The sequence below is a fragment of the Nestor notabilis genome, unplaced genomic scaffold (genome assembly GCF_000696875.1).
Source record: "Nestor notabilis isolate BGI_N333 unplaced genomic scaffold, ASM69687v1 scaffold33189, whole genome shotgun sequence".
NCBI lineage: Eukaryota > Metazoa > Chordata > Aves > Psittaciformes > Psittacidae > Nestor > Nestor notabilis.
The window spans coordinates 1,763-25,966 of record NW_009945614.1 but is presented as its reverse complement, the minus strand read 5'-3'; the positions used below and the strand labels follow the sequence as shown (position 1 = coordinate 25,966).

The 24,204-nt window shown below is 36.9% G+C and overlaps 1 protein-coding gene across 1 annotated transcript; it reads right to left on the bottom strand.

Moving 5' to 3' along the window:
• Positions 1-2,486: 2,486 nt before the first annotated feature.
• Positions 2,487-18,631, bottom strand: FAM117B (family with sequence similarity 117, member B). The gene is made up of 7 exons (XM_010022940.1): positions 18,488-18,631; positions 13,655-13,747; positions 13,021-13,134; positions 7,524-7,667; positions 6,261-6,486; positions 5,269-5,389; positions 2,487-3,042 (listed from the first exon to the last, which is right to left on the bottom strand). Exons 1-7 carry the CDS (start codon positions 18,506-18,508, stop codon positions 2,724-2,726), a joined length of 1,038 nt encoding a protein of 345 aa, XP_010021242.1. The 5' UTR covers positions 18,509-18,631; the 3' UTR covers positions 2,487-2,723.
• Positions 18,632-24,204: the final 5,573 nt, after the last annotated feature.

Here is a 24,204-nt window from a genome sequence, read left to right as displayed (position 1 = left end):
TAATTCTGAGTCTTTAGTATGGATTCATAGTAAAGTAGAGCTGCCACTGCAATGGTGGAGTTGTCCTGCATATAAGAAAGACTGAACGTTGTCCTGAACGCAGTTTTTATAAAAAGCAAAAACCTCACACATTTACATTTGTTTTTCATCAGAGCAGCTCACTAACTTGTACAGTACATTGTCCAATAACATACAATGTAAACTACCAAAGAGATGCTCAAGTACTACAACAACAGGTGCAAAAGAAAGTCCTAGGGTATGAAAGCCCACTGCTATTTGGAGAGTCACTCTGTGATGAAAACAAACATCAGAATGCAGTTTTGGTGGAGTCAGTTAAGCCTCAAGGCTGTAGTAAAGACTATTCATTAACTTTAGCCCTTTGGTTCTTAACCATTCAGTTAAGATCTCCTGATAAAGCACTAGGCAGTGTGGTATTGATGGAGAAGCTCTTTACATGCTACTGTTACAGAAACAGAAACCAGACTCACACGCACTTCCTTCACCTGAATGATCTCATTTTCCATGAATCCAGTCATACCAGGTTTAAACAAACCTATCTAAAGCAGTAGATTTTAGACTTCAAATTGCACTGTAACGGTTTCACAATAAACTCATTAATATCCACCAAACCTAGAGAAGAATTATCCACTGGCCAAATTTGATGCACAAAGCCATTTAATTTAAAAGTCTGTCCCTCAACTACTTCTTCAGTGTAAGTCAGAGCTGTTACTTCAAAATGGAGTTCTTTAGTCCCATCTGCACAATCCTATCTATTTTGATGGGAAGATGGATAGTAAACCAAATTCTGCTTGTTTGCTAATTAAACATGTCTAATATTTTAACACTTTCTGGTACATTTGTTTGATGAATTTTTGCATTATTTTAAACAAGGATTCATTATACTGTCTAGTGTGATTTACTCTTACTTGCTGAGCAAAGTACATTGCTATCACAATTATTTATGTAGGATTTAAAGGAACAGTAGATGTGCATCAAAAACCATGACTATTATCTGTGCAGGCATGCAGTTTGGTTGTTTTTTATTCTCCCAAGTGAAATGTTTGCAACCAAATTTAGCATATTAAGCACTCAATGAAATTTTGTATTTGCAGTACCATCTTTAAACAGATGCAGTTGTGAGTGGACCTGAGTATGCAACTGATCCATGGAAGCTATGTGTATACAAGCCAGTGACAACTGCTCATGTGTAACAGACCAATATTCAGGTCCAGAGACTGTCCACAATGACACTTACTTTGAAATTACTGAATCTAACTCTGTAAAAGAGGTACACAGTAAATTTGTTTTGTAAGTTAATACAGCACTGGTAGTCAGGTCACTGCAGTTTTTTGCATATCTGTATTGTATTTTTCCTGAAGTTCCCATTAGCAATTGCCTTTCCCCCCATTTTCATCTTTTATTATAATTTCAAAGGAACCATAAACAGCTGCATATCAGGACAGACCATGTATCAACAAGATCCTCTGTTTTACAGGCCAGCCCAAGCTGCTGGTAAAAAAGGGAGAATGTATCTGCTGCCATAAATTTCTGTGTAACAGATACCATGCCTGACAAACCATCAACTTCAACAGACACACAAAACACCACTATGACAACAGGGAGGAAACCATGCACAGATATTTCAGTATTATGTGGCCAGGGTCTATAATACAGTGATGAGTCACGTCAGAGCAAATTTGTGCCAAGAGTGATTAATGGTCCAGGCTGACTAACTCTGTAAATAGCCAAGCAAGCCTCTAAGGGGCAAGTGGCATATCTTCTGCAAGAAACAACACTGAGTAAGAAGATAACATTTTTTTCCCCACCCCTGCACAAAAATCCTATGGACAAATAGAACAATACTGGGGCAAGTGCTTTAAAATGCAATTTTTCAGCCAATAAACCAACACTGGTGGGAATTCTGTGAAGGAAGGAGTTTTAAGAATGTGACTTACCTGAAAAACAAACTTCCAATATCAAAAAAATTTACACTATATACTAACACTGCTTTTTGAATACTATTCTGTTTTAAAAGTTTCAAACATGTTATCTTATTTTGTTTAGGGCTGAGGCTGTTCAGCAAGGTTACATAATTTGAGACTGCTGAAATACTTCGGCAATCCTTTGGTCCCAGCAGCTGTAAAACAGCCAAGTAAAAAAGAACCTTCCCTACAAAAAAAACAAATCCCAAAATAAAATGGGGCGGGGAGATCGTCACCAGGAAAGTGTCTTCTAAACACCATCTGCTATGCACCAGAAAAGGCAATTATTTTTACAAAATACACATTTTCATACAAAAGACATCTTGCAAAACCATCTGATTGCCCCTCCCTCTGCATATTACAATGGTAAATGGGATCAGCTGGTTGGTCTTGAGATTTTTGTTTTGATGGGAAAAAAGTCAAAGGACACACAGCATCACAACAACTGGTCCTTTAAATGGCAAAGGATTATGACAGTCTTTGTTTTCACCAGTGTTTAAAAAAGTAGGAGAGAATCAGAACTGGAGTCTTCATAAGCAGAAAGTGCAACAGAGTATCAGCTGCTGCATCCTCCTGAACTTCTCAATGTGCTACCAAACTGTCAATTATACAAAGAGTTCAATTATGACAGTGCCATAAATTGTTAAAACAATGCAACTAGTGTGATCAGAAAGGTTCTGTCAACTGGTTCCAAATTTTTTTCCCAGTAGTTGCCCAGAAAAATGTCAAGACAATCTAAATCTATCCTTCAGCTTCCTCAATAGGTCCGGATTGCTGGAGTATAGAGGTCTGTGGTATTATTGTACTTGTTCCACGAGAGATCCTGTCTTGATCTGTATTTGTAGACAAGGAGGCCATAGAAATGGGCTGTAACAAACTGGGTGTCATGCTGGAGGAGACAGTCAGGCTGTGTGTAGTGCCCTTAAGTGTGAGATCCTGCGTTGGAAGAAGTGGCTTGAGGATGCTGACAAGACAGAAAGCAGAGCCACTTTTAGGAATGAAATTCACTTTGTTCTTGTCAGGGCAGTAGAAGGCTGGAATTTCATGCAATGGCTTTGGCCTAGAAATAAAATACATATAGTAGTTTTAAAATGACATTGAACAACCAAATTCTGTCAATGGCAAGTATGGCTGAACACATCTGTGGAGGCAGGCTGACATTTAAACTTGAAGTATTTCAGCTACTCAGTAATGCCTTAATGACACTTGTACCACATGGCAAACGGCAAGATGATTTAAACTGCTTCTTTACATATACTATGAGAGAAACAACATGTTCTTAGGGCAGGTTGTCTCCAAATCCAAGGAAGACACCAAGTTCATATTGCAGATCACAAACCCTGTCCATGAACTGGCATATCCAGTATATGAGAAAGCATTCTCGATTGTATTCTCCAGAAACTTTCACAACCCAACATGTTCTGCCTGTCCCCCACAACAGTCTTTATACCGCAAGCCTTGTGAGAGAAAGCTGGCATAGCAATGTTTCTAATATTGCACATCTTGAAGCTGTTCATGATCATAGCGCAATTCCCTTTCCTATGCTTCTGCCTCCTTCGCATGTCCACCTGAGTGTGGCCTGAATCTCTGTAGAGGATGAGCCCACCTTACTTAAAAACTCAGTGCAGGAAGTAAAATAGAGTATTTTCAAAGTGGCATTTGTGATTAAGTACCTGTAACCTGGGAAGGAAGTGTGAAATGCACATTAGATCCTGGCTTGCAGTTTTGCCATCTCAGCATATAATTCAGCCAACCTATGCTTTATGAGAGACAGAGCTGGAAGGGAAATTGTGGATAGCACAGGAAAGCCTTCTGTGTATCTCAAATGCTGCAATGTAAATCTACTAAACTAGTCCAACTCTTTAAGACAAAAATATGGGAATCTGTTCCAAAGGCTCTCTTCTCTGCTGGAGAAAGCTATGAGAAATTTATACCCAATTTTTCTTGGTACCAGCACTGTCCTTTAGCCTATAACCTCTCCTTCTCTTCCATGTGTGTGTGTTAGACAGCTGAATGGACTTCTATCTTCATTCTACTGGGCCAAGTAAGCCAATCTTTCAGTATACTCTTGTAGGAGATGCTTCTACTCTGAAAAGTAATTGTTTGTGAAATAGGGTATGATTCCATGTTAACTGATTCTCCAAGTGTCTGGAAAAGCCAAAAATCCATTTGCAATTTTTTTTAACCCTAGATGAAAATCCTACAGGCTCCAAACAAGTAATGTTAAACAAAGGTTGAGGTTTAAATAGTTAAACTCTTGTATTCCACATACATGTGGAATACAAGTGCCATATGCAAGAAAGATTTTTGCATGAGACTGCAGTGTCCAAGAACACTACGTAGAGATTTCTGCAGAAGCCTATGTCATTGTACAATAGACCAGTCCTACAGTTATGCAGCAAGGACATCCCAAAAGAAATGTAAATGCAAGTCAAGTCACAAGAGTATGTTCCTGGAGCAAGTGAAGACTATCAAACCTGCTGGCAACATAGCTTACACAGTCTAACTTAAGTTACTGTAACCCTTCCCACATTGCTATGAAGAGACCATAAAGAACTCTCAGAATACATTTTCAGTGATCAGAGCTGGAAAATACAGAGACATCTATAATTTTTTAACTTCTCCTTACACTAGAATGAGTATACAGTATATACTAGGCATTGTTGAGATAATATAGGCATAAGAGTATTATAAAAAAAATTATGCTCCTTGTGTGATGAAATGAAGTTTTTAACTACAGGTTAAGAGGCCTGCATACAAGTGACATAAGGGTATAAAACCCCCACTGAAAATAAGAATAAAACATAAAACCCTCAGAATATTTCCAAACAACAAAAGCTGTCATTTTCAGAATAACCAAAGCATCAAATACTTAGGGTCAAATTCACTCATCTGTTACTAGAAGTTTCACAACTACACAGATGTAGCTGAAAAGAATATGGTCTTCAGAGTGTAGATTACGCTGTGCCTGTCAAGTCATGACATATATTAGCTGATACACCTGTATTACAGCTTCTTATTACATCTGATTATTCAAGTTCCTCCCCCACTATCTGCCAGGTAAGAGACAAGAGACAATCCTCTCAAGTAATGCTGGTTTAAAAAAAAAACCAACAAAACAACCCACAATAAAATACACTCATACATACCACTATGTAGTCACACAAAACAGAGATCTGGCTGTTAGCATGGCATTAGTAACTGGACTAATAATTTTGCGCTAACTCAAAATCAATAAACCAATGGGTAAATCCAAATATTTCTTATTTAGTAAAGATCAACTTACAGGCTTTCCTCAAACACTTTAACCTTTTCACAGCCCTCTGGAGGTTCACGCTTGAACATGTAGCTGTTGTTGGGTTTTGGTGAGGTAGCATATTTTGGCAAGGGAGAATTATTCCCATTCTCTGCAGGAAAAGAGTTTCTCATTACTTAAATGTGTTGCACTATAAAAAAAAAAAAAAAAAAAACACAACCTCGAATAACCCCAATCTTTAAATGCCCCCTCCAACTGAAACCACTTAATTACCAATGATATAAAATTTAGAAACATTTTCATTTGCCTCCAAGCCTATTTGCAAATAAGCTTTCTATCCTGAGATATCTAACTTTGCTCCTCTCTATTTCTCCTTACACTATTTTTCAGGCTCCTCTTCAATCTTGATTCCTTCCTGGACACTTCCAGTTTATAACTGCAAATGTGAATCTACGGCCCTGTGCTGTCACCATCCAGCCAAAAGAAACGGGCAGAAGCCATATTCCTTAAAAACCAGAACAGGTTTATTTTGAACTATAAAATTTTCCTAGATTACCTCAGAATACTTCTGGTAAAAGAATAATAAATAAATAATAAAAAAAACCCCAACAGTTAAACTTTTACTAGTGAATTAAGTGCTGGAAGGTTGCCCATTTTGTCTGAGATCATAAAAAAATACCCGACACAAGCAATAGGACTAGTCTACTTTACTGATCCACCTGTTGCTGTACACTCTTGCTTCTTCAACTTGCTTAAAATACTTGAAGAATCCATTATTTAAAAACAAAACCTTGTTTGGGAAGCACGTTTCTCAGTCACACCTATCCAGCTCCAATTACAGAGCACAAGATAAGTGTGCACAGTCAGTATTTGGAGCAGTTTGGAGAAAACAGATCTCTTACAAAAAAAACATTCTACCATTTCTCCATGGATGTGGGAAACAAACCCTTTCTTTTACAAGGTGTTCATGCACATCACAAGTAACAGTTTAGCACTGCTGTATTTTTAAAGTTACACAGTACCTTTATCTCTGGAATCAGCAAGAAGATCATCTGCAGAACATGGACTTTCTTCACTGCCTTCATTAGAGATGGTAAGAAATGAGGTTGGAGATACTGACTGGGAGCGGCTGCTGTTGTTACTACCCCTGTCTGCTCCACCAGGCGTTTGGGTGTCAATGCTGCGAGTACTACTACTACGCTGAACCAACGGAGGTGGTGCACGATGCCCATCTGGAATATCTTGAGGCTGTTAAAAAATAAAAGGGATCAGATGCCTGGTTCTTGCCTGGTTAGCAATTTCTTTAAATACAGTAATGCTAAGGGGTTTTTTGGATTTCATAAGGCTATTTGAAGTAGAAAATTTAATTCATTACACAAGATTCCAACAGAAAATAAGTCAGGTTTGGAAACTAAGGACAAAAGTTTTCAAGCTTTCACAAATCATGGAATTTCTGAGGTTGGAAGGGACCTCTTGAGATCATCTAGTCCAACACTCCTCCTCAAGCAGAGTCAGCTAGAGCAGTCTGTCCAAGACTGTGTCTAGTTGAGTTTTGAGCGGCTCCAGAGACAGTGATTCCACAACCTCCCTGTGCAACTTGCTCCAGTTCTGACCACCCTCACACATGTAGGGGCTTGGGGAGGGATAAAGAAAGGTGTTTTTCTTGTGTTTAGACTGAATTTAATGTTCTTTAATTTATGCCCACTGCCTCTTGCCCTCTTTAGAACTACTGAGAGGAGTCCAGCTCCCTCTTCTTCCTTCCTGCACGTCAGACCATCCCCTTGAGCTTTCTCTTCTCAAGGCTGAACAGTCCCAGCTCTCTCAGCCTTTTCTCATATGAAAGATGTTCCAGTCCCTTAATCATCTTCATGGCCTGTATTTCTGATACTTTAAATTTACCTCTAAAAATAACTAAAAGTAAAATGAAAAGTTAAAAATGGGCAAGTTATGCTTCAACTGGGATGGGGACAGTTCAGCATGGGCAAAAAGAAGAAAAAGTTACTACAAGAACGCTCAAAACAGACCTTTTGTCTTGTCCCATTTTACTGAGATTTCTTATTTTACTGGAAAACTAACTACATCACAGTAATCACAGAAGAAAAGGTTCAGATTCCACTCTTTGCTTCACTTTGCTTTCCAAGAGACTTTTTAACTACCTTTATTAAAGAAAGCAAAATGAATTCCAGGCAAATTCCAAAAAAAACCTGTGCAAAATAAAGATATAACTGAAAAACCTCAAAGCAAAACTAAATTAATAGAAAACAAATATGGTGGCAGATACATACGACAAGCTGCTCCTCTTTGTCTCCTGTCTCCTTAATTATTATCTCAATCTCCTGATTCAGTCCTTCCACACTGTTTCGGAATCGTGATCCTGTTGATTTGGCAATAGGTATCACAGGAACAAGAGCACTCTTTGGGATGGGAGCCTGAGAAACCAGACAGTGAAAAAGCAGTACAGATTTACTTACAAAACACGCTTAAAAATGAACCTTTAAACAAAGCACATCTACACCTTAATATCAAGGATTGACATGAAACTATAGTGATTGTGTTAAAATGAACGCCTTAAAGACGCAGAGCTCCTTTGTTTCAAATCTAATTTCTTGCAGGAAAAGCTTTCAACAATCTACTTTCAAAACTTCCCTTGATACGGTCGGTCTCCAGCTCAACAACACTTGACAGGTAAAAACTTAGCAGAAACATTTTGAAGCCTTTAAAATATATTCACATTCCTTCTGAAATGAGCTGTACCACAATTTCAGTTCCTTCATTGTTGGATTTACCACTTGTAATTTCACTTAAAACATATTTTAATGGAAGTCTGCTTCACCTACAGCAAGACACATGCAGAAGGAAAAGTATTCCACAAAGCCAAGATCGCACTACGCTAGAAATGAAGACCAACATAGTAACTCTATTAAGCCAGAATAAAAGGTTGATAATACAGTTAAAGGAAGACTCCCACAGAAAGATTAAAATCCCAAATCCAAATGCTAATACACAGTTGTTTCAGAATGAAGATTAACGTTTTAAAAATCTAGTGTTTTAAAGTATGCATGAAAATTCCATTTTCAGAAAACACATTACTGAAGTTTTCCAAAGCCCCTTTTGGTACACCACAACTTCTTGAAATTTCCCATCTTCCCCATTAGCATTCTCCTCCCCCCATTAAAAAGTCATGCTATGAGAACATTAGAAAATTCTGCCCTGAACTTCAACACAGACTCTTGCTGGGTACTACTACAGATAACAGAACACGTCCTGCAAACATTTAGTTCCACTCAAAGAACAGCATGACACTTAAAGTCACAGTAGAACTCCTGTGTAAAATTCCTAAACTCTACAGGCTCATGTGCTGTGATTGAGAACATCTTCTCTACTGATTGAAGGACGCTAGCATTATCACCTGGTCTTCAAAGTGGTTTGTGTGTGTGTTTCTGTTGTTTGCTGGGGTTTTGTTTTGTTTGGTTTGTTTCCTTTAATTATTATTTTTATTGTTTTCTTTATGTGTTTGGCTGATTTTTAACTCTAAGTAACCAGACAGACACCAAAGCATTGTGACTATGCATTCAAATTCTCAAAAAACATGCAAAATTTGTCTAGCAGAAAAATTACCTTAGAAAGTTTCATGTAAACAAGAGAATTCTAACTGCAGATCATAATGCAGACTATTCTCACACTCACTGAAGTGGCAAAACTTAAAAATTCTGTTAAGTTTTGCTTTACTGACACGTTAAGATAGCTATTGACAAAGAGACTTGCACAGGGACCACAAAAGCTTCTGTTCAGGAAATGCTTGTGACTGTTAATGTCTACAGCAACTAAACATTCTCATAATGGCCAAACTTGAAAAGACTTCCACATCTTGCCTGAGGTTCAAAAAGAGAAAATAGAAATAACTGGAGAAGAGCACAGAATTCCGAGAGAGCATTCTTTTCCAACCAAGGCCTTGGATCAACAATCCAGGAAACTAATACAGGTCAATATCCAGTCATAATACAAGTATTCCAGCACAAGCTTAGACACTAATAAAGATTGTATATGAACTCAGTTACTAAATAACACACATTCTTAGAACAAACTGTACTTGTTAAAAAGTAGAAAGTAATGATGCTTGTCTAAGGTTTCAGCAGCCCTTAGCAAAATGGGGAAGTTCTCCATCTTTTAAATATGATTGCCTACCACAACAATTCTTAGAATCACAGTACTGTTTGAAGAGCTCAAAGCAGAAAAAGCACAAGTTGCTTCAATAGAGCTCATTATGGTCCAATACAGCATGGTTCACTTCCAAGAGAAAGCATATTCTGTACATGACTGAGAATGACTTGTTAATCTGGAGTGCCAGGCATGGAAAGGGAAGGAGGTACACTTAACAGGGATGGAACAACAAGGCTTAAACCAAGAACCTTTCTTTAGAAATACTGCCTTCACAGAGGTCTGCATGCAGCTGATCCCTGATACACAGGAGTAGGCTATAGGAATCAGACCGTATATTTATCTGTGTATTTGGGAACACACAAAGGGAAGCACAGTGCCAAACACAGGATAATAATTACAGCGCTCACATACTGACACACTGTCATCAAGTTTTGGTGTAGGACAGTTAAGAGTCCCCAAACTTGCAGGCATGTTCACAGGTATTTTAGGAAAATGCTCTGGCTCTTCTAATTTTTTCCAACAAGCAACAGAACTTTAAATAAGATGCAAGATCTTCTGATGCTTTTGGATATTAACATCAAACCATCTCAAGGTTGAATGCATCATGGCAGTTCCACTTTAAAAATGAAATATTCTACCTATGTTAGCTGGCAACAGTGACACAAAAAAACCCCCACACATACTGTATGCAGTTGGTCTTAGTATTAGTGGTTGCTAAGGATCAATGATCAATCAACTGACATTAAGGACACATGCTTCCCAGCAAAATGAAAGGAAGGAGCTTGATGGTTCATAGTGTCAAGCAACAGCAGAACATCAGCCAAGTGCACTGAGGACAAAAAAAATTTTGGAAGACCTAATCCATTTTTTCCTCGGCTCTGGTCTCAATTTTAGTTTCTCCATTACATTAACACTGAGAATGAAGGAAGATCTGATTGGTTTGACTCCTGTTTACAGATTTAGGATCATGCAATTAATTTAAAATCAACATTCTCAGAAGCATCCCGAGATCACCTAAGGGGGAAATGACCTTTCTGCAAAGCCTATTTCCTGTAAAGAGAGGCACAATGGAGCATTTCTAGCATCATGAAATGACAAAGAAATGAAAAACTTTCAATTGCTCTAGAAAAAAAAAAAAACAACGTAGTCAGCAGCAAGGACTTGGTTTCCTGATTCTGAGTAGAAGGACAGGAGCAGCTAACGAGCTACAGAGATTGTGTGCATTTCTTTCTTCAAACAAACATCAGGGGAAAGCAGCACAATGCATCAGTTGGAGGCTTAGATGGCAAGAACCATCGAAAAAAGTTTGGTAATCTGTACCATCTGTAAAAAATTTGGTAAAACTCAAGAATTGTGCCAAAGCTTAAGTGTTTACTAGTAGGGAAGAAAAGAGGAAATAAATCCACTGGAATTGCTTCCTTTGGTTTCGACTAGAATAGTAAGCCATTTCAAAAATGTTAAACAGGGCTTACCTGGTCTCTGTGAAGGGACCACCAAAGCAATTTCCTAACACATTTTCTCAGCCTTGTCAGGAATCCAACTCCTTGAGCTCAGAAAGCTTTATATGACCCTGTAGTGTCAACAACTACAAGTTTCCTTCAAGTTGGGAATGTAAAAATATTTCTAAATATTCTAATCACTAACTGCAAGTGTTTCCACACAGTCTTTCCACAAATCATGAAGGAACTGAGCTGCTTCAAGAAATCCTAGTTTAGCAGCTCCCTAGAAACGAATAACAAAGCCTAGGAACTTTGCCCTTGATGTCTACAGTTAGATTTTCATTCTGACTTAAAAAGCAGCCTCTAAATACTGTTAATCTAAACCCTTCACTTACTCTTTCTGAAGCCTTCTGTAACTTCCCCCTTCACAAGTAGCTCAACACAGCTTGCACAAAATTTACCAAGAAAAAACAATGGTTTGGTTTGTAACACAATGCTGGAAAAGCTGCTTTGCCTCAGTTTGTGTTTTATAGTCTGTTTCACAAGACCAAAACCTAATTATCTCTTGTGCAATATTTTATTCGCATACTCTAAAATTTGGCAGAATGCAAAGGACCTCCATACAAGAAGTAAAATTTCATGAGCATAATAAAGTAATTAAGATGCAAGAAAAAAAATATTCATATACATAATTTGGGGCACAGGGAGAACTTTTCACAGTAGTAGCACCACTGTTCATTTTCAAAATCAAAAACCACTAAGGTTATGTATGTTAGAATGGCAATAGCTTAGTGTTCTGAAACCTAGAGGTTTGTAGAAGACCAAGCCAAATCTGTTAGACTGCATGTAATTCTCCAGGGTACTGAAGGGCTACCACCAAAAGTTCCTTAGTACACGGGTTTTTTTTGGTTGAAATGCCTCAACTGCCCACATGTACAGAACAAATCTTCAGACAATTTCTACAAATTTGATTAAAATACCTGTATCAAGTACTTTGGCCTTTTTTATAATGCGTCTCACCAATTTTCATAAACTTTGTAAAGAAACAAAACAAAAACCAAACAAAAATATAGAAAGAGGTAGATTCATTTATTTGTCCTTCTTTCATATTTTATCATTTTGGACTGCTCTGACCTGAGATACAGCAGTCACTAACATTAGCAGCATGCTACACTGCACCTGTACTTCAATAAAGTGGATGAAAACGTAGGAATTCGTACTACACAGCCCATTTCAAATTCAAACTGATCTTCTGCTTTACAGAAGGAAGAGGAAACAGTTTCTGTTTGAAGATTTAAAGAGTTTTAAAAGGCGATTTCTAAACTACGGCAAAAAATATAATTCTAAAAAAATCCTAAATACAATAGTTCTAACAGCACGGAACTGAAACTCATAACAAACTGAAAAAGGATATGTGTGTCTAAAAGCTCGCAATTTCTTTTGACCTGTTATCAAATGAGCTAAAAATATTACCTCTCTCTGAACCTGACCTCATTAACAGTCTTAAGATAAAACTAAAGCTGCACACAGAACATGGGGTGGCCTAACCATCACAATTTAAGTGGTTAATACTTAAGGTCTCAAGGCATGATAAATGATGGGAAAAAATATAATTTTACATAGGCTGAATGAAGCCATCAAGAGTATAAACACTATTAAAACAGTACATAAAAATCCCATTGAATAGTCTTTTGTCAGGTAAGCTCTCCAAATCAGTTCATCATAGGATTAGACAAGTACTGTTGTTAAGACACAAAATGCGATCAGCGAAAACTACAGTTTTGTGTGTATCATTTTACTACCAGTTTGCTCTGTGACACATTCTACATGCAAATTTATAATCATAACAGCAATGCGTGATGAGAAAGATAACCAATGGTTTTAGATTAAACTTATGTCATCCTTTTGTAGAGGCTGCAGAATGCTTTAAAGGAGGGATCTATCTGAAATTCTTTCAAAGTGGGAGTTCAAAGCCAACCCTGCCAAGTAACAAAAAGATCCAGAACCCCATACACTGAAGCAAGTCAACGGAAACAGATCTATTTCACAGAATTCACCTATAGCTACAACATATTTAGCAGTATGCTGTATTTCTAAGTTCCCTTTAAGGCAAATCATAACCCTAAAAGGAGTTAAAGATAATATTAGCTACCCAATATGTCCAAAAAGTGCAAAGCCTTACCTGGCTGTGGTTAATGGCTGCATGGTTACCATGAAATGGAGACTGTCTTTCTTTATCACGATGATGCCTACTGCTGTGTTTGCTTCTCTGCAATTGCTGACGTAATTTTGCAATCTAATAAAGGAAAAATTTACATTAGATTTCACCAGATATAGTCAGGTACACACAGTTACATCAACTTATTCCATCACTTAGTTAAAATTCTTTACTACCACAATGTATATAATTATTGCCAGCACTTAATTAGATTCAAGTTCTTGTGAACTTAATAAAATAGTTACCAGTTCAGCTGAAGCCCAGAAGATGCTTCTGGAGGTTTAAGGAAAGAATTTAAAATATATAAAGTTTGAAAGTATTTTGGTCACTGCTATATTTCCCTTCTTTGATGAAGAATGTCACCTGTATTTGATGCTTTCTTTCCCACATATTCACCTGAAAAATTTTAGTAGTGCTGTATTATATGAAATCGACACCAAATGAATATCAATTTTGTACTTTTAGCAGGCCCACAGTCTATATAATAAAACAAAGCAGTACAATATTTGTGCCTTCCTGAAAACTCATGGGAACAGTGCATACCAGCAAAAAAAACCCCATAAAATCCAAAGATATCTCAAATAATAGCATTTCTGACCTCCTTGAGTTGACCATTGCTGCCCCATGATGCCGAACGTTTGTGTGAACTTCTTTTCTTTTCTAAATATTCTTCAGCCCAGGCACTCTCTGTCTGCAGTAAGAAGATTACAGGATTAATTAAAAAAATAAGGTAATTCTTACTTTCTGGCAGAATATCTTGAGACAAATTAGAAGAGAGAACAGTGTTAAGATTTGTTAGATTGAGAACTGTGAGTGAAAAGTTGTTACTGACTAGAAGTTGTTCTGACAAGTAAAATATGAAAAAGTGGAATATGAAAAAGTGGAGTGAAACTTTGCAATTTAAAACCAAAATAGAACCAACGAAAACCACACAGAGAGAAAAACCCCAACTTTCAGATGTACTCTAATACAAGAATGCACTAGATTCCCTTCCAAACTATTGAGCATAAGGCAATATTAACAGCCAGATGTACCACAAGCTGCTGTAGAGCTCTGAAGAACCAGTATGACAGTGCTGAATTTGAGGAAGATGGTTTATTTTATTTCCTGCACAGATGCTGACCTTGCTGTTTCTGACAGAAATATTAGCAAGGATAGCTTGGTGTAAACATTGCACCAGCACAGCTTCAAAGTCATGTTCTTGTCAGAAGAATGAGAAAAAGGCAGGCAAGACACAGAAGCATCACTAGAGCTACTGAAAAGCACGGAATTAATTTACTAATGCCTCAAAAAGCTTCAGGTTCCTAGTTGTCTTAGGCCAAGCAGAAAGTGACACACCTAACACTAGGCTAGCTTCACTGAACCAACAAAGTTATTAACATTTAACAAAGAAACCTGCAAACATACTGCCATGGAAAAGTTCAGAGAAATACAAGGTATCATTAAGACAAACTGTATTTATTTAAGGTAACAAAACACACAGGCAAGCTGCACTAACACTTTGTGGGAGGTTTGTATTGCCACCTAACCATATCCAGAACTGCCTTCAAAAGCAGTGAACTGTAAAGGCTCTAAGAAGGAGGATAACAAGGAATCTTCATTTTATCAGGAATCTTCATTCAGTCACAAGAAATATACCTAATGAAGCAGGGGGAAGGATTTCTGGAAGCAGCTTACACAATGAAAGAGTAAATTCTTTTAAATTCACTGTTGCCATAGAGCAGTTCTTAGCATCTAGCTAACTCATCCTTAGAAGTCACTGATAGCTCACTTTCTCCTACAGACAGGAACTTTGCCTCAAAACCTCCACATCTGCAGTGAGTGACAGTTGTTCTTACATTTGAGACTAACAGCTTGCAAGCCACAAGCTGACCTTATTTACTCCATCTGTACTCAGAACACAGAAATTTGCAAAGTGGTATTAATCCTCATTTTGCAAGGAAAATGGAGGTGTAACTCCAAACATACAGGTTGCAACTCCCATTGTCTTCACATCAGCAAAACCTCCACTAACAGTAATTTTTCATCTTCACACTCCAAATCAAAAACTAACTAGGACAAATCTGAATAACAAAGTTGTCAGGGGTGCTTTGAAATTCCTATTTGATAGCAATATTATAAACCATTAGAACCTATTTTGCCAGAAAAGCACTCACTTCTCTGCATCATAAAATAAAATAGTTGATAACCACCATTCCCATGTATCAATCTCCTCAGCAACTCTCAAATGTCAATCTGGAGTCTCACCCTATCCTCTGGCACCTGGAACAGTAGGTTTTAGGCACTAATTCTAACTAACTCAACCTATTACACTTGCCTGCAAGAATCTAATTAACGCTCTAATCAGACTTTGCATTCAAATTACACTCAGGACTCGTTTCATAAATTAATATCTGATTAATTTTAAAGGATGTAAGGTTGTTTCAGGATTTCTAACAAACCACAGAAAACAGTCAGAAATCTTAATGGAACAAGAGTATATATAACACATTAAATTACAGGAAATCTTTCCATCAAGACACAAATGTAATACTATTTTAGCAAGTCTCCTCTTTATTCCCCGTATTTTGCTTGTAATACTTGTTTTAAAGAAACACAAACACAATAACCAATAGACGAAGAGGTTCTATTTCTCTAGCTTCTTACAGTACTACTACTTGCTTATTAGTTGTTACCATTCACAACATCCTTCTGCACATTCTAGAATTACAAAGAGAAATTAGCTTAATTTATCATGGATAGTAGAACACTTAAGAAAAAAAGTCTTAGAAGCCAAAGCTTTCCAGTTGAAATTAATTATTTCTTTAAGAATTAAAAAAAATAAAAAGCAACTGTCTTATTTTAACCTGTATTATGACATAGCTATATTTCAAACAGCCACAGGCAAAGCCAAACATGTTTGCTTCAACAGGAAAAAGACACAAGACTACAAACACCAGTATCTGTATTTAAGAAGTCTAGCCAGAGCCTAGGACACCCAGTAATACACTTACTCATCATCCAACAAACATCCTGTATGTACATAATTTGGTCTGGTTTTAGAGACACGATTCATCAAAATCATCAGCTGAAGTAGGAGTCTGATAGACAAACAGTCTCTGAGTGACTTGGGATCTCTTACACGTGTCTCAGCTATGGCCTGTGGGCATCTCTCTCTATAAAGGCCTGCAAGCCAAAGTGTGTTACAAATTGCTGTCTCTTCCCAGTCTGCTTCCTGAATGACTCTACTCCCTATGCCATAAGCCCACAGAATCAAGTTACCCTGCTTACTCAACTTTGAAATTTTTTATTTCTTAATAGATTCAATTCCTGTTCCCTAAACTTTTGAAATCTCAACACACCCATTTCACATCAGACTTTGTGAAATCTGAAATTACAGGCTGGAGAGAGAGTATCTTGTAATTCAAACACCACATCTTCAGAAACATTAAACAATAAAAATGGAGAGCCTATACTACCTTGGGAAACAAACTGTTTTAAATCACATTTTTGACTTGTCCTTAGCAAAAATGGTTGCTGAAGCACACCAGAAAGACTAAAACCCAACAATGTCTCATCAGTGTCATATCAACACAAGCTTTGAATGTACATACGAATGTCTGTATCCCACAGTTTTCTATCGCTGTGATAAATTTTAAACTAGGAAGGCCAAACAGATCCTTTGATTTCCCTCAGCACTATACTAACATCAAGCATCACTAAACATATTCATTTTGCAGAAACATTCAATGTCCTTTACAATCTTCCCATTAATCTTTGCAAATATGTTTCCCTTTATTTAAGGAAGCCCCATTAAGATAGCAGCTAGAGGTGTCAGAATTGGAAGGGAAAAAAAAAAGTCACAAAGAAAAATGTAAGCCAAAAAAGGATGTTATCTAATCTTGCTGGAGAATACACAAGTTAACTCAGATTAAACCAAAACTAAGCTGAAAGACACCAGCTGAATATAGCAGGTACTTTGGCAGTAGTATAGAAATACAATTATTTTGGAAAAGTATTATCCTAAGAAATCAAACATGAAAATAAATAGCTAGGTCACCCCACAGTGGTTTAGTTCTGCACTTTAATGATGCCTTTTAATAGGTAAGTGTGAGCAGCAACTCCTTGTATATCATACATCCCCTTCATCCTCCTCCTCCTCTTACTATGATTTGCTTATCTTTTTCATCTCATCTTCTAACCATTTTTTCCAATTCATTTTCCTACACAGAAAACATGTTCCTCAGCTCTCCTTTCTTCACCAGTTTCTATTTCCACCTTATCCACTGGGGCATATTCTCCTACAAAACACTTTCCTTTTCTACTCATCTGCTCTTTGAATTGTGGTCCTTTCCACAAAATGTTGTGGATCTTGAGAAGGCCGTACAGTAACAAACAACCCTGCAAACATAATTGGCTCAACAGCCTACACATTTGAGTAGACAGCAGACTGTAACCTTGGTGGCCACATTTTTGTTACTGTTACCAAACTTAAAGCAGGCTCAAACTCCAGCAGGTCCTACATGCTGTTAGTTCTTCCATGCTTGTGCTCTTTGAAGACCTGTTGTTGAAACCATGCTTTAAGAATAGAGATTTAAAATCAGCTGTGTTTGGCTCTTTCTTTATAAGTTAGAGAAATCCAGTGCCAGGCAGCATACAGAGAAGGAGAAATGAAACACTGAGGTATTTCATGGAAAAATCCATCTTGAGTTACTTCTGCATATAGTAGGATACTATGTAACAACAGCACCCTTTAACAGGAATGATAAAACAACTGTCATGATAGGTATGTAACTCTTGTAACGCTAATTTAATTTGTTTGTGGTCCAGTCTTCAGAGGTGGCATAGGACCACACTGCTAAAAGCTTATGAAATTTTGTCAAGCCAATGAAGTTTATTGAAAAAAAAAACGTGCTTTATTAATATTTTCCACTTGAGTTAAATTTCAGTGTTATTCACTGTTCAATGAGGCAGCTCTTCAATGTAGATAATTTTACACTTGGTGCATATATCCCAGGTGAACATTTAAAGCCTTTTACATCCTTCAAGAGGATGAGCAGCCTGTCATAGAAAAGGCTACAATACTTTTCCTATAGGCACTACAGAAGCCTTTTTCATTGCATTTTAAGACAGACATTCATACAGGGAGTCACTAAGTTCTCTTGTACAAGTTTAAACTAAATAGTACTCAACACCAGTGCAACCCAGTGTACTGTAAACTGCAAGAACAATGAGAAACAATATGTACGATACAGATACTACAGTTCACACCTTTTCTTAAAGAATGCAAACAATTAACACCCATAATAGCAAAAGTGGGATCCATGCAATTTGAAAGTGAATAAGAACTTGCAAGCAAGAAAGCTAAAGTGAATGTTTTCAAGGAAAAAGCTTCCTACATTTAAATCCTGTCTTCACATTTAAATACTCAGAAGACAAAAATCTGTCCTACCTGCGTGGCTTTGTCTCTCATACATGGAGCAGCTTGTCCATGATTATCACGAGGCCACTGTCCAGCAAGGTATGGAGCAGCAAGCGTATCCAGTGAGGAAGTCCGGCGAATATTATTGGAAGGGCTTGATGAAGGTGGTCTTGATTTGTCAGCTAGAATAAGAATACTTGATTACAAAGCAAGCAAGACAGGGAACTTTATTACTTTAATTGCCTACAAGAAATCATATCAAACCAGAACTACTATGTTATTAAGTATACAAGATACTTTTAATATAGGAATTAAGTTTGCTTTTCCAGGCTTTATTCAGTTTTAATAAGCAATTAAATGTGTTTTTATGGTTTCCTTAAGAACATCCTTATGTCTCAAATACTGCACTGTACTCACAAACCACCACTTATTCTCTCAAAGGTGCAAAAGTTACTGAATTCTTAAATGATGAAGGCTTGGAAGAAATAAATATACTTAAAATTCCTCATACAAAAGCTAAGAAAGAAAATCTGTGCTGAACTTTTTCAATTTAATGCCAAGTTTAGAATCGTCCCACTAGCCCTTTACCTACTTTAATTCAAGGGATGCTGACATGTTTTATTAACCACTCAGTATATGATATATATAGAATCATAGAATAGTTAGGGTTGGAAAGGACCTTAAGATCAATCTGCTTATGAATCATATACTGATTCATAAAGAGATTATGAATACATAAGGAGTCATGGATCTACTCTAAGATTGAGAAGTCAACTTTGACAAAGTAATGATTTACATTTTACAAGACAATCAAGACCTCTCTCCTTTCACATGCTACTTGGTAGCTACATTTGTATTTTACACACTACGCCTTTTGTAACACCTCATTTTTAGTGTTTACATTGATATCTCTCTTCAGAACAATTTATATACTAATAGGAACCCTTACTGAATAAGGTTAAATATAACAAGCACAGGAAGTAACATAAGAAGGAAGAATATGGTTAAAACCAAAAATTTACATCTATCCCATCTGTCAATGATACTTTACAGTGGCAGTGAAAGACGATGCTGTAGGCTAGTAAGCGTAAACACTGTGAAGAAAGGCTCCTCAAAATAGTAATTGGGGTTTGTTAAATTAAAGAGACTGACAAACAGGAAAGACTCTGAGTTTAGATCCACATACATGGTCACACATTCTTTGTTGCTACTTATTCTAGATGTAGAATGCAAATACAGAGATCACAATGATCTATACTATCAATTAATCTACCCCCCATAGAATTATACCCAAAAGAATCGTGTATTAATCTTACCTACAGCAAATACAAAAGTCCTAAAATTAATAGCCAGAACACAGCAAAGAAGATACAGAAATCAGATGAAAGCTTTACAAGAGCACTGGAAAAACTCAGTCATATGCCTTTCCTGACTGGGCCTTCCTATAAATTCTGCACTAGAAGTATAAACAATGTAGCAATTTGTATTCTACATTAACACATTTAAGGGCAAAAGAAGTTGTGCCTGATTACTGTCTGACTATAGTCAGAAAACAAAAATACTGCCATCAGATGTCCAGAATTCAATTTCTAAGTTATTTCAATCTAACAAAGATAAATAAATAATAAAGATAAATAAATATACCTGTTAGGTATAGATTTCAGTGTTATGGACAACATGGTAGTCTCATAGAACACCAGTATTTCAAATATATGTCTAGTGACATTCTATTCTAAATATCCTCATGTACATTTTGCATTAGAAATGTACCCATTAAAATTGTGGAAAATAATTCAATTATTGGCACTCTAATCAGCTACATTAATATAAAGCAGTCCAGAAACCTCATCTGGTTTATTATTTCTACTAGTACCAACAATGATAAAACCTTACTTCTGAGCTCGCAGCAGATCTGCTCTCAGGGAGTAGCAGCAAAGCACAATTTAGAAATTCCCATGCACTTAAGACCCTTGTCTCAAAGAAATTCCCTGACTACTACTACTAACACCATACAGTACTTTGAAGGATCTGTTTGTATTAGAAGATTTCTGTCTGTATCAAAAAGTCATTCCTTAAAAATTACACTTGCTTTCAGAGTTATCTCCAACATGTTATTTGTCTCAGAAATAGCTGCCATGCTCTCCCTATTAACGTTTCTTCTGAATTATTATTCTTCATCTTTAAGAAGCTTCTCTCTTTTCCAAGGGGAAGCAGAAGGGATGTGAAAAAACAAACTTACAAAATCAGGAAGTGTACGTAGTCAGACACATCATCTGCAAAGCCACTGCAGCAGACAGCTTCAAAACTGAAGCAGCAGAAACTACCACCCTCTCCCCTCCTCCACAAAAAAAGAAGTGGAAATAATATTTTGCTGGGCAAACAGACAGAATGAAAACTGAAGAGCCTGTTTACTACTTAAGTTCAAGGGATGCTGCTCATTTCAAGGCACAAAGCCTGCAAGTATTCTCTTTATACTGACTTAAAAATTCCTTCAAGGAATTCCATTTTCAAACTATTTTGGATATGTTTTTACTTATTTTTCCCACCTTCACACATGTCTTAATACAAACTGTGAAAAAGTCTACTACACAATTCCACTCGCTGTTTCAAGAGGAGATTTTCAATGGGAACATACACAATGTTTTCATTGCACTTTCCTCCACAATACTTGAAGCAAGCGTTCAGCTGCTATTTTTCCTTGATGTGACCTACATAACAAGAGATCTGCCTCCATAGAGATAACAGTTACAACAGCTGTGGCTGATGAAAAACAATGGAGCTGTTTCATCAAATAGATGCTTCTTGAATATTAGAACTGTTTTAATTGGCCTGATTATCTCTTTAAACCAGTATTTGTGATAAATATCAACTCTCCTATACATCCACCACTAGTCTAAATCTATTCAGAAACAAAGTCTTACTGCAATCCAGCTTCAAACAAAGCAAAATAATAACACAAAACATAAACAGAACATACACAATCCAAATCAACCAAGTCCATGACATGGGAAAATAACAGCCAAGTTACCATGTCTTCAAGAGTCACTGCAGTACAACTGACCAACTGAGGCTGCTACAGGTAAACTGCTATCACACACAAGTACAGCAATTGGAAAGTCAGGCACCTCCAAAGGCAATTTAAGCTAAGGCAGGCTAACAATGTTATTGAAGAGCAAAACTGAACAAATACAGATGTTTACCAATAACTAACTGAAAGGTAGGAAAGAAAGCACTGACTTAGGCAGGTCTTAACATATCAGTCCTACAACTACAACTGGAAATCACAGTGTGAGAACACATACCTTTGAATTGGATGCCTCACGGGAGAAAGTTGCTATGTATAAAAGAAAGGAAGGGAAAATAAAAAGCAGGAAGATATTACATATAAGAAAGTCCTAAGACACAGAACACTAAATTATTATCTTTCAGTTTTTCAGGAGAAGTTCAGAACTGATGTTAGAACTGCAAAATAAGGATTGCTGAAGTGTATCATGAAGATTGATCTTACAGCACTGCTGATATCCTTCTACATAGTTGAAATAGAAGTTTTCAGAAAGGAAAATTAAAACTCCATAGAAACATACTCTAACAGACACCATGAGAAACAAAACAAAGCTAGCAAGCAGCAGAAAGAGTCACTGGAAAATCATAGGACACAACTGACCTCACAAAATTCTCGGACTGAATTCTAATTTAAGCTTTTTATACAGGTAGGATATCCAAGAAAGTGAGAAACAGTGAGACCCAACTAGCTTTCTGGCATCTAGGCATAGGCTGACCTTTTTGTTCCATTTTGGTCAGCCTTTTCCACAGAAATTACATTCATGGGATCTCTCCCACACACAGCTGTCTTTTCCCAAAAACTCATACAAACACAACTGATCTCAGGGGCTTTACTTACTTTTTAATGTTTCCTATTCAACAGGCTCAGACAGTATTAAGCACAGACAAACAGCACAACTGTGTATATTCCCTTTAGAAGACAATGTTGGCTGTTATCTTAACATAAATGTAAAAGAACTACTCACACTTTTGCTTCTAGTAATTTGAAATGATCCCACCATAGGAGAATGACTGAATTAATGTTGTTTTACAGAACCAAACCTCAGAAAGCCCAAGATGTTCAAGTTACTTAATTCTAGTGAATGAAAACATTTTTAATCCAACTAAATTCCCCTGAAGTGCTGGCCACAAGAAACTTGAAGTACAATGCTGCAAAACTGAATTCTCTTTCTTTACACCTTCCATTTGTGAAACAGTTTAGGTAAGCAAAGCAGGTGTGTAATGGTACACAAAGCCTCCTGTGCTCTCTTATCCTATGGTATCATCTTCAATAACTATTGCAAAACCATGGTAATTAATGTTGACAGGTCTGCAGCTATTATTGTGTCACTCATCAAATTCTTCAAATAAAAAAAATCTACAATGAAATTTAAAAGTGTTTAGAGTTCCATTCCTTCTCCCTACCCCAAGGAGAGGTTCACATCCAAACTCTTTAAGACTTTCCAATATACTGTTATAACAATCGTCACCATTTCCTTTCACACAAGTAGACTTTAATATTACTTTAAAAGCCAAAGCAGTTCCAGATAAAAGTAAGCCATTTTTCTCCTTAATTTTCAGAGTGAGTTTAAATGTCCAATCCAGTGAATTGGAATACACCAGAAAGTTCAGCAGCCAGCAGAGAAATCTCTCGCAACCTCAAGGCACCTGAAAGTGTCAGTAAACAACTGCTGTGGCTCTGGTCTGGACCCTCTTGTTTACACAGCCTGGTGCATTATAACATTTTTGGGGAACTGAACAGTTGAACTCTTCCAAGAGGATGTTTTACATAAGAACACAAATAACAAGATCACATTTGCTCTTTAGTCAGTAAATAAACCAAGATAAAAATAACAATAAAGGTACAGCTTACATATTTATCTCATTTTGCAACAACCTACTAGTAGATAAAAACCATGTCCTCTAACAGGGGTGGTGTTACATATGCATAAAGAGGCATATGTGAAAACTGAACCAAAACTGGAGATTGCAGGACAGACTTCACACTGTAGAAATGAGGCCACACCAGTGATGGAAAGACAGAGCACTCGAACATGCAAGTAGAAGCTGAAGTCTGTGAAATAAGTGCTAGAGTCTGCAGGGAGGGAAAGAACAAGACGAAAACTGGGTAGTAGGAAAATCTAGGCTCTTGGTCATATTTAGGAGGGAAGCAGCAAGAAAAGCCCAGAAATTTAGAAATTGTACCATGGAATCTTCAGTTTGCAATTATCCTACCAACAACAGAAAATTAAGGTAAGTACGCCCAACATTTAATTGCAATTCACTTCAGAAAACAAGGGGGGAAAACCCCAAACAAAACCAACAAAAAAAATTAAAAAAAATAAATAAAAACAACAAACAAACAAAAAACCCCACACCCAAAAAAGAAAACACCACCAGAAAACCCAAACCCAAGATATTAAGTCATATTTGTAAATTCACAAGTTGGGGTTCTCAGCTTGTATTAAGTACTGTTAAATACATTGATGAAAACTATGTTCAAAACTACTCAGCTGCTCCCCAGGAAAGAAAAATCTGAAAAACGTGGAGCTGAGTCTAAAGCATACAACTTACAGAACCAGTACTGCAGTTCAGAAAAAGCTATCATTTGTCTAAACTCAAGGTTCATTTTAATCTAAAAAAACCCCACAGCTGCAGCTGCAGAAATGAACAAAAGCCATCATCATCTGAAAACAAGAAACAGG

Excerpts from the sequence above, each read along its gene's own strand:
- FAM117B (XM_010022940.1), bottom strand. The coding sequence starts at position 18,508 with ATGAGAGACAAAGCCACGCAG. Across the intron at positions 13,748-18,487 it reads TGAGAGACAAAGCCACGCAG|ACAGAGAGTGCCTGGGCTGA; the intron begins GTAGGACAGATT and ends TTCTTACTGCAG. Across the intron at positions 3,043-5,268 it reads AAAGTGTTTGAGGAAAGCCT|GCCAAAGCCATTGCATGAAA; the intron begins GTAAGTTGATCT and ends TTTTATTTCTAG.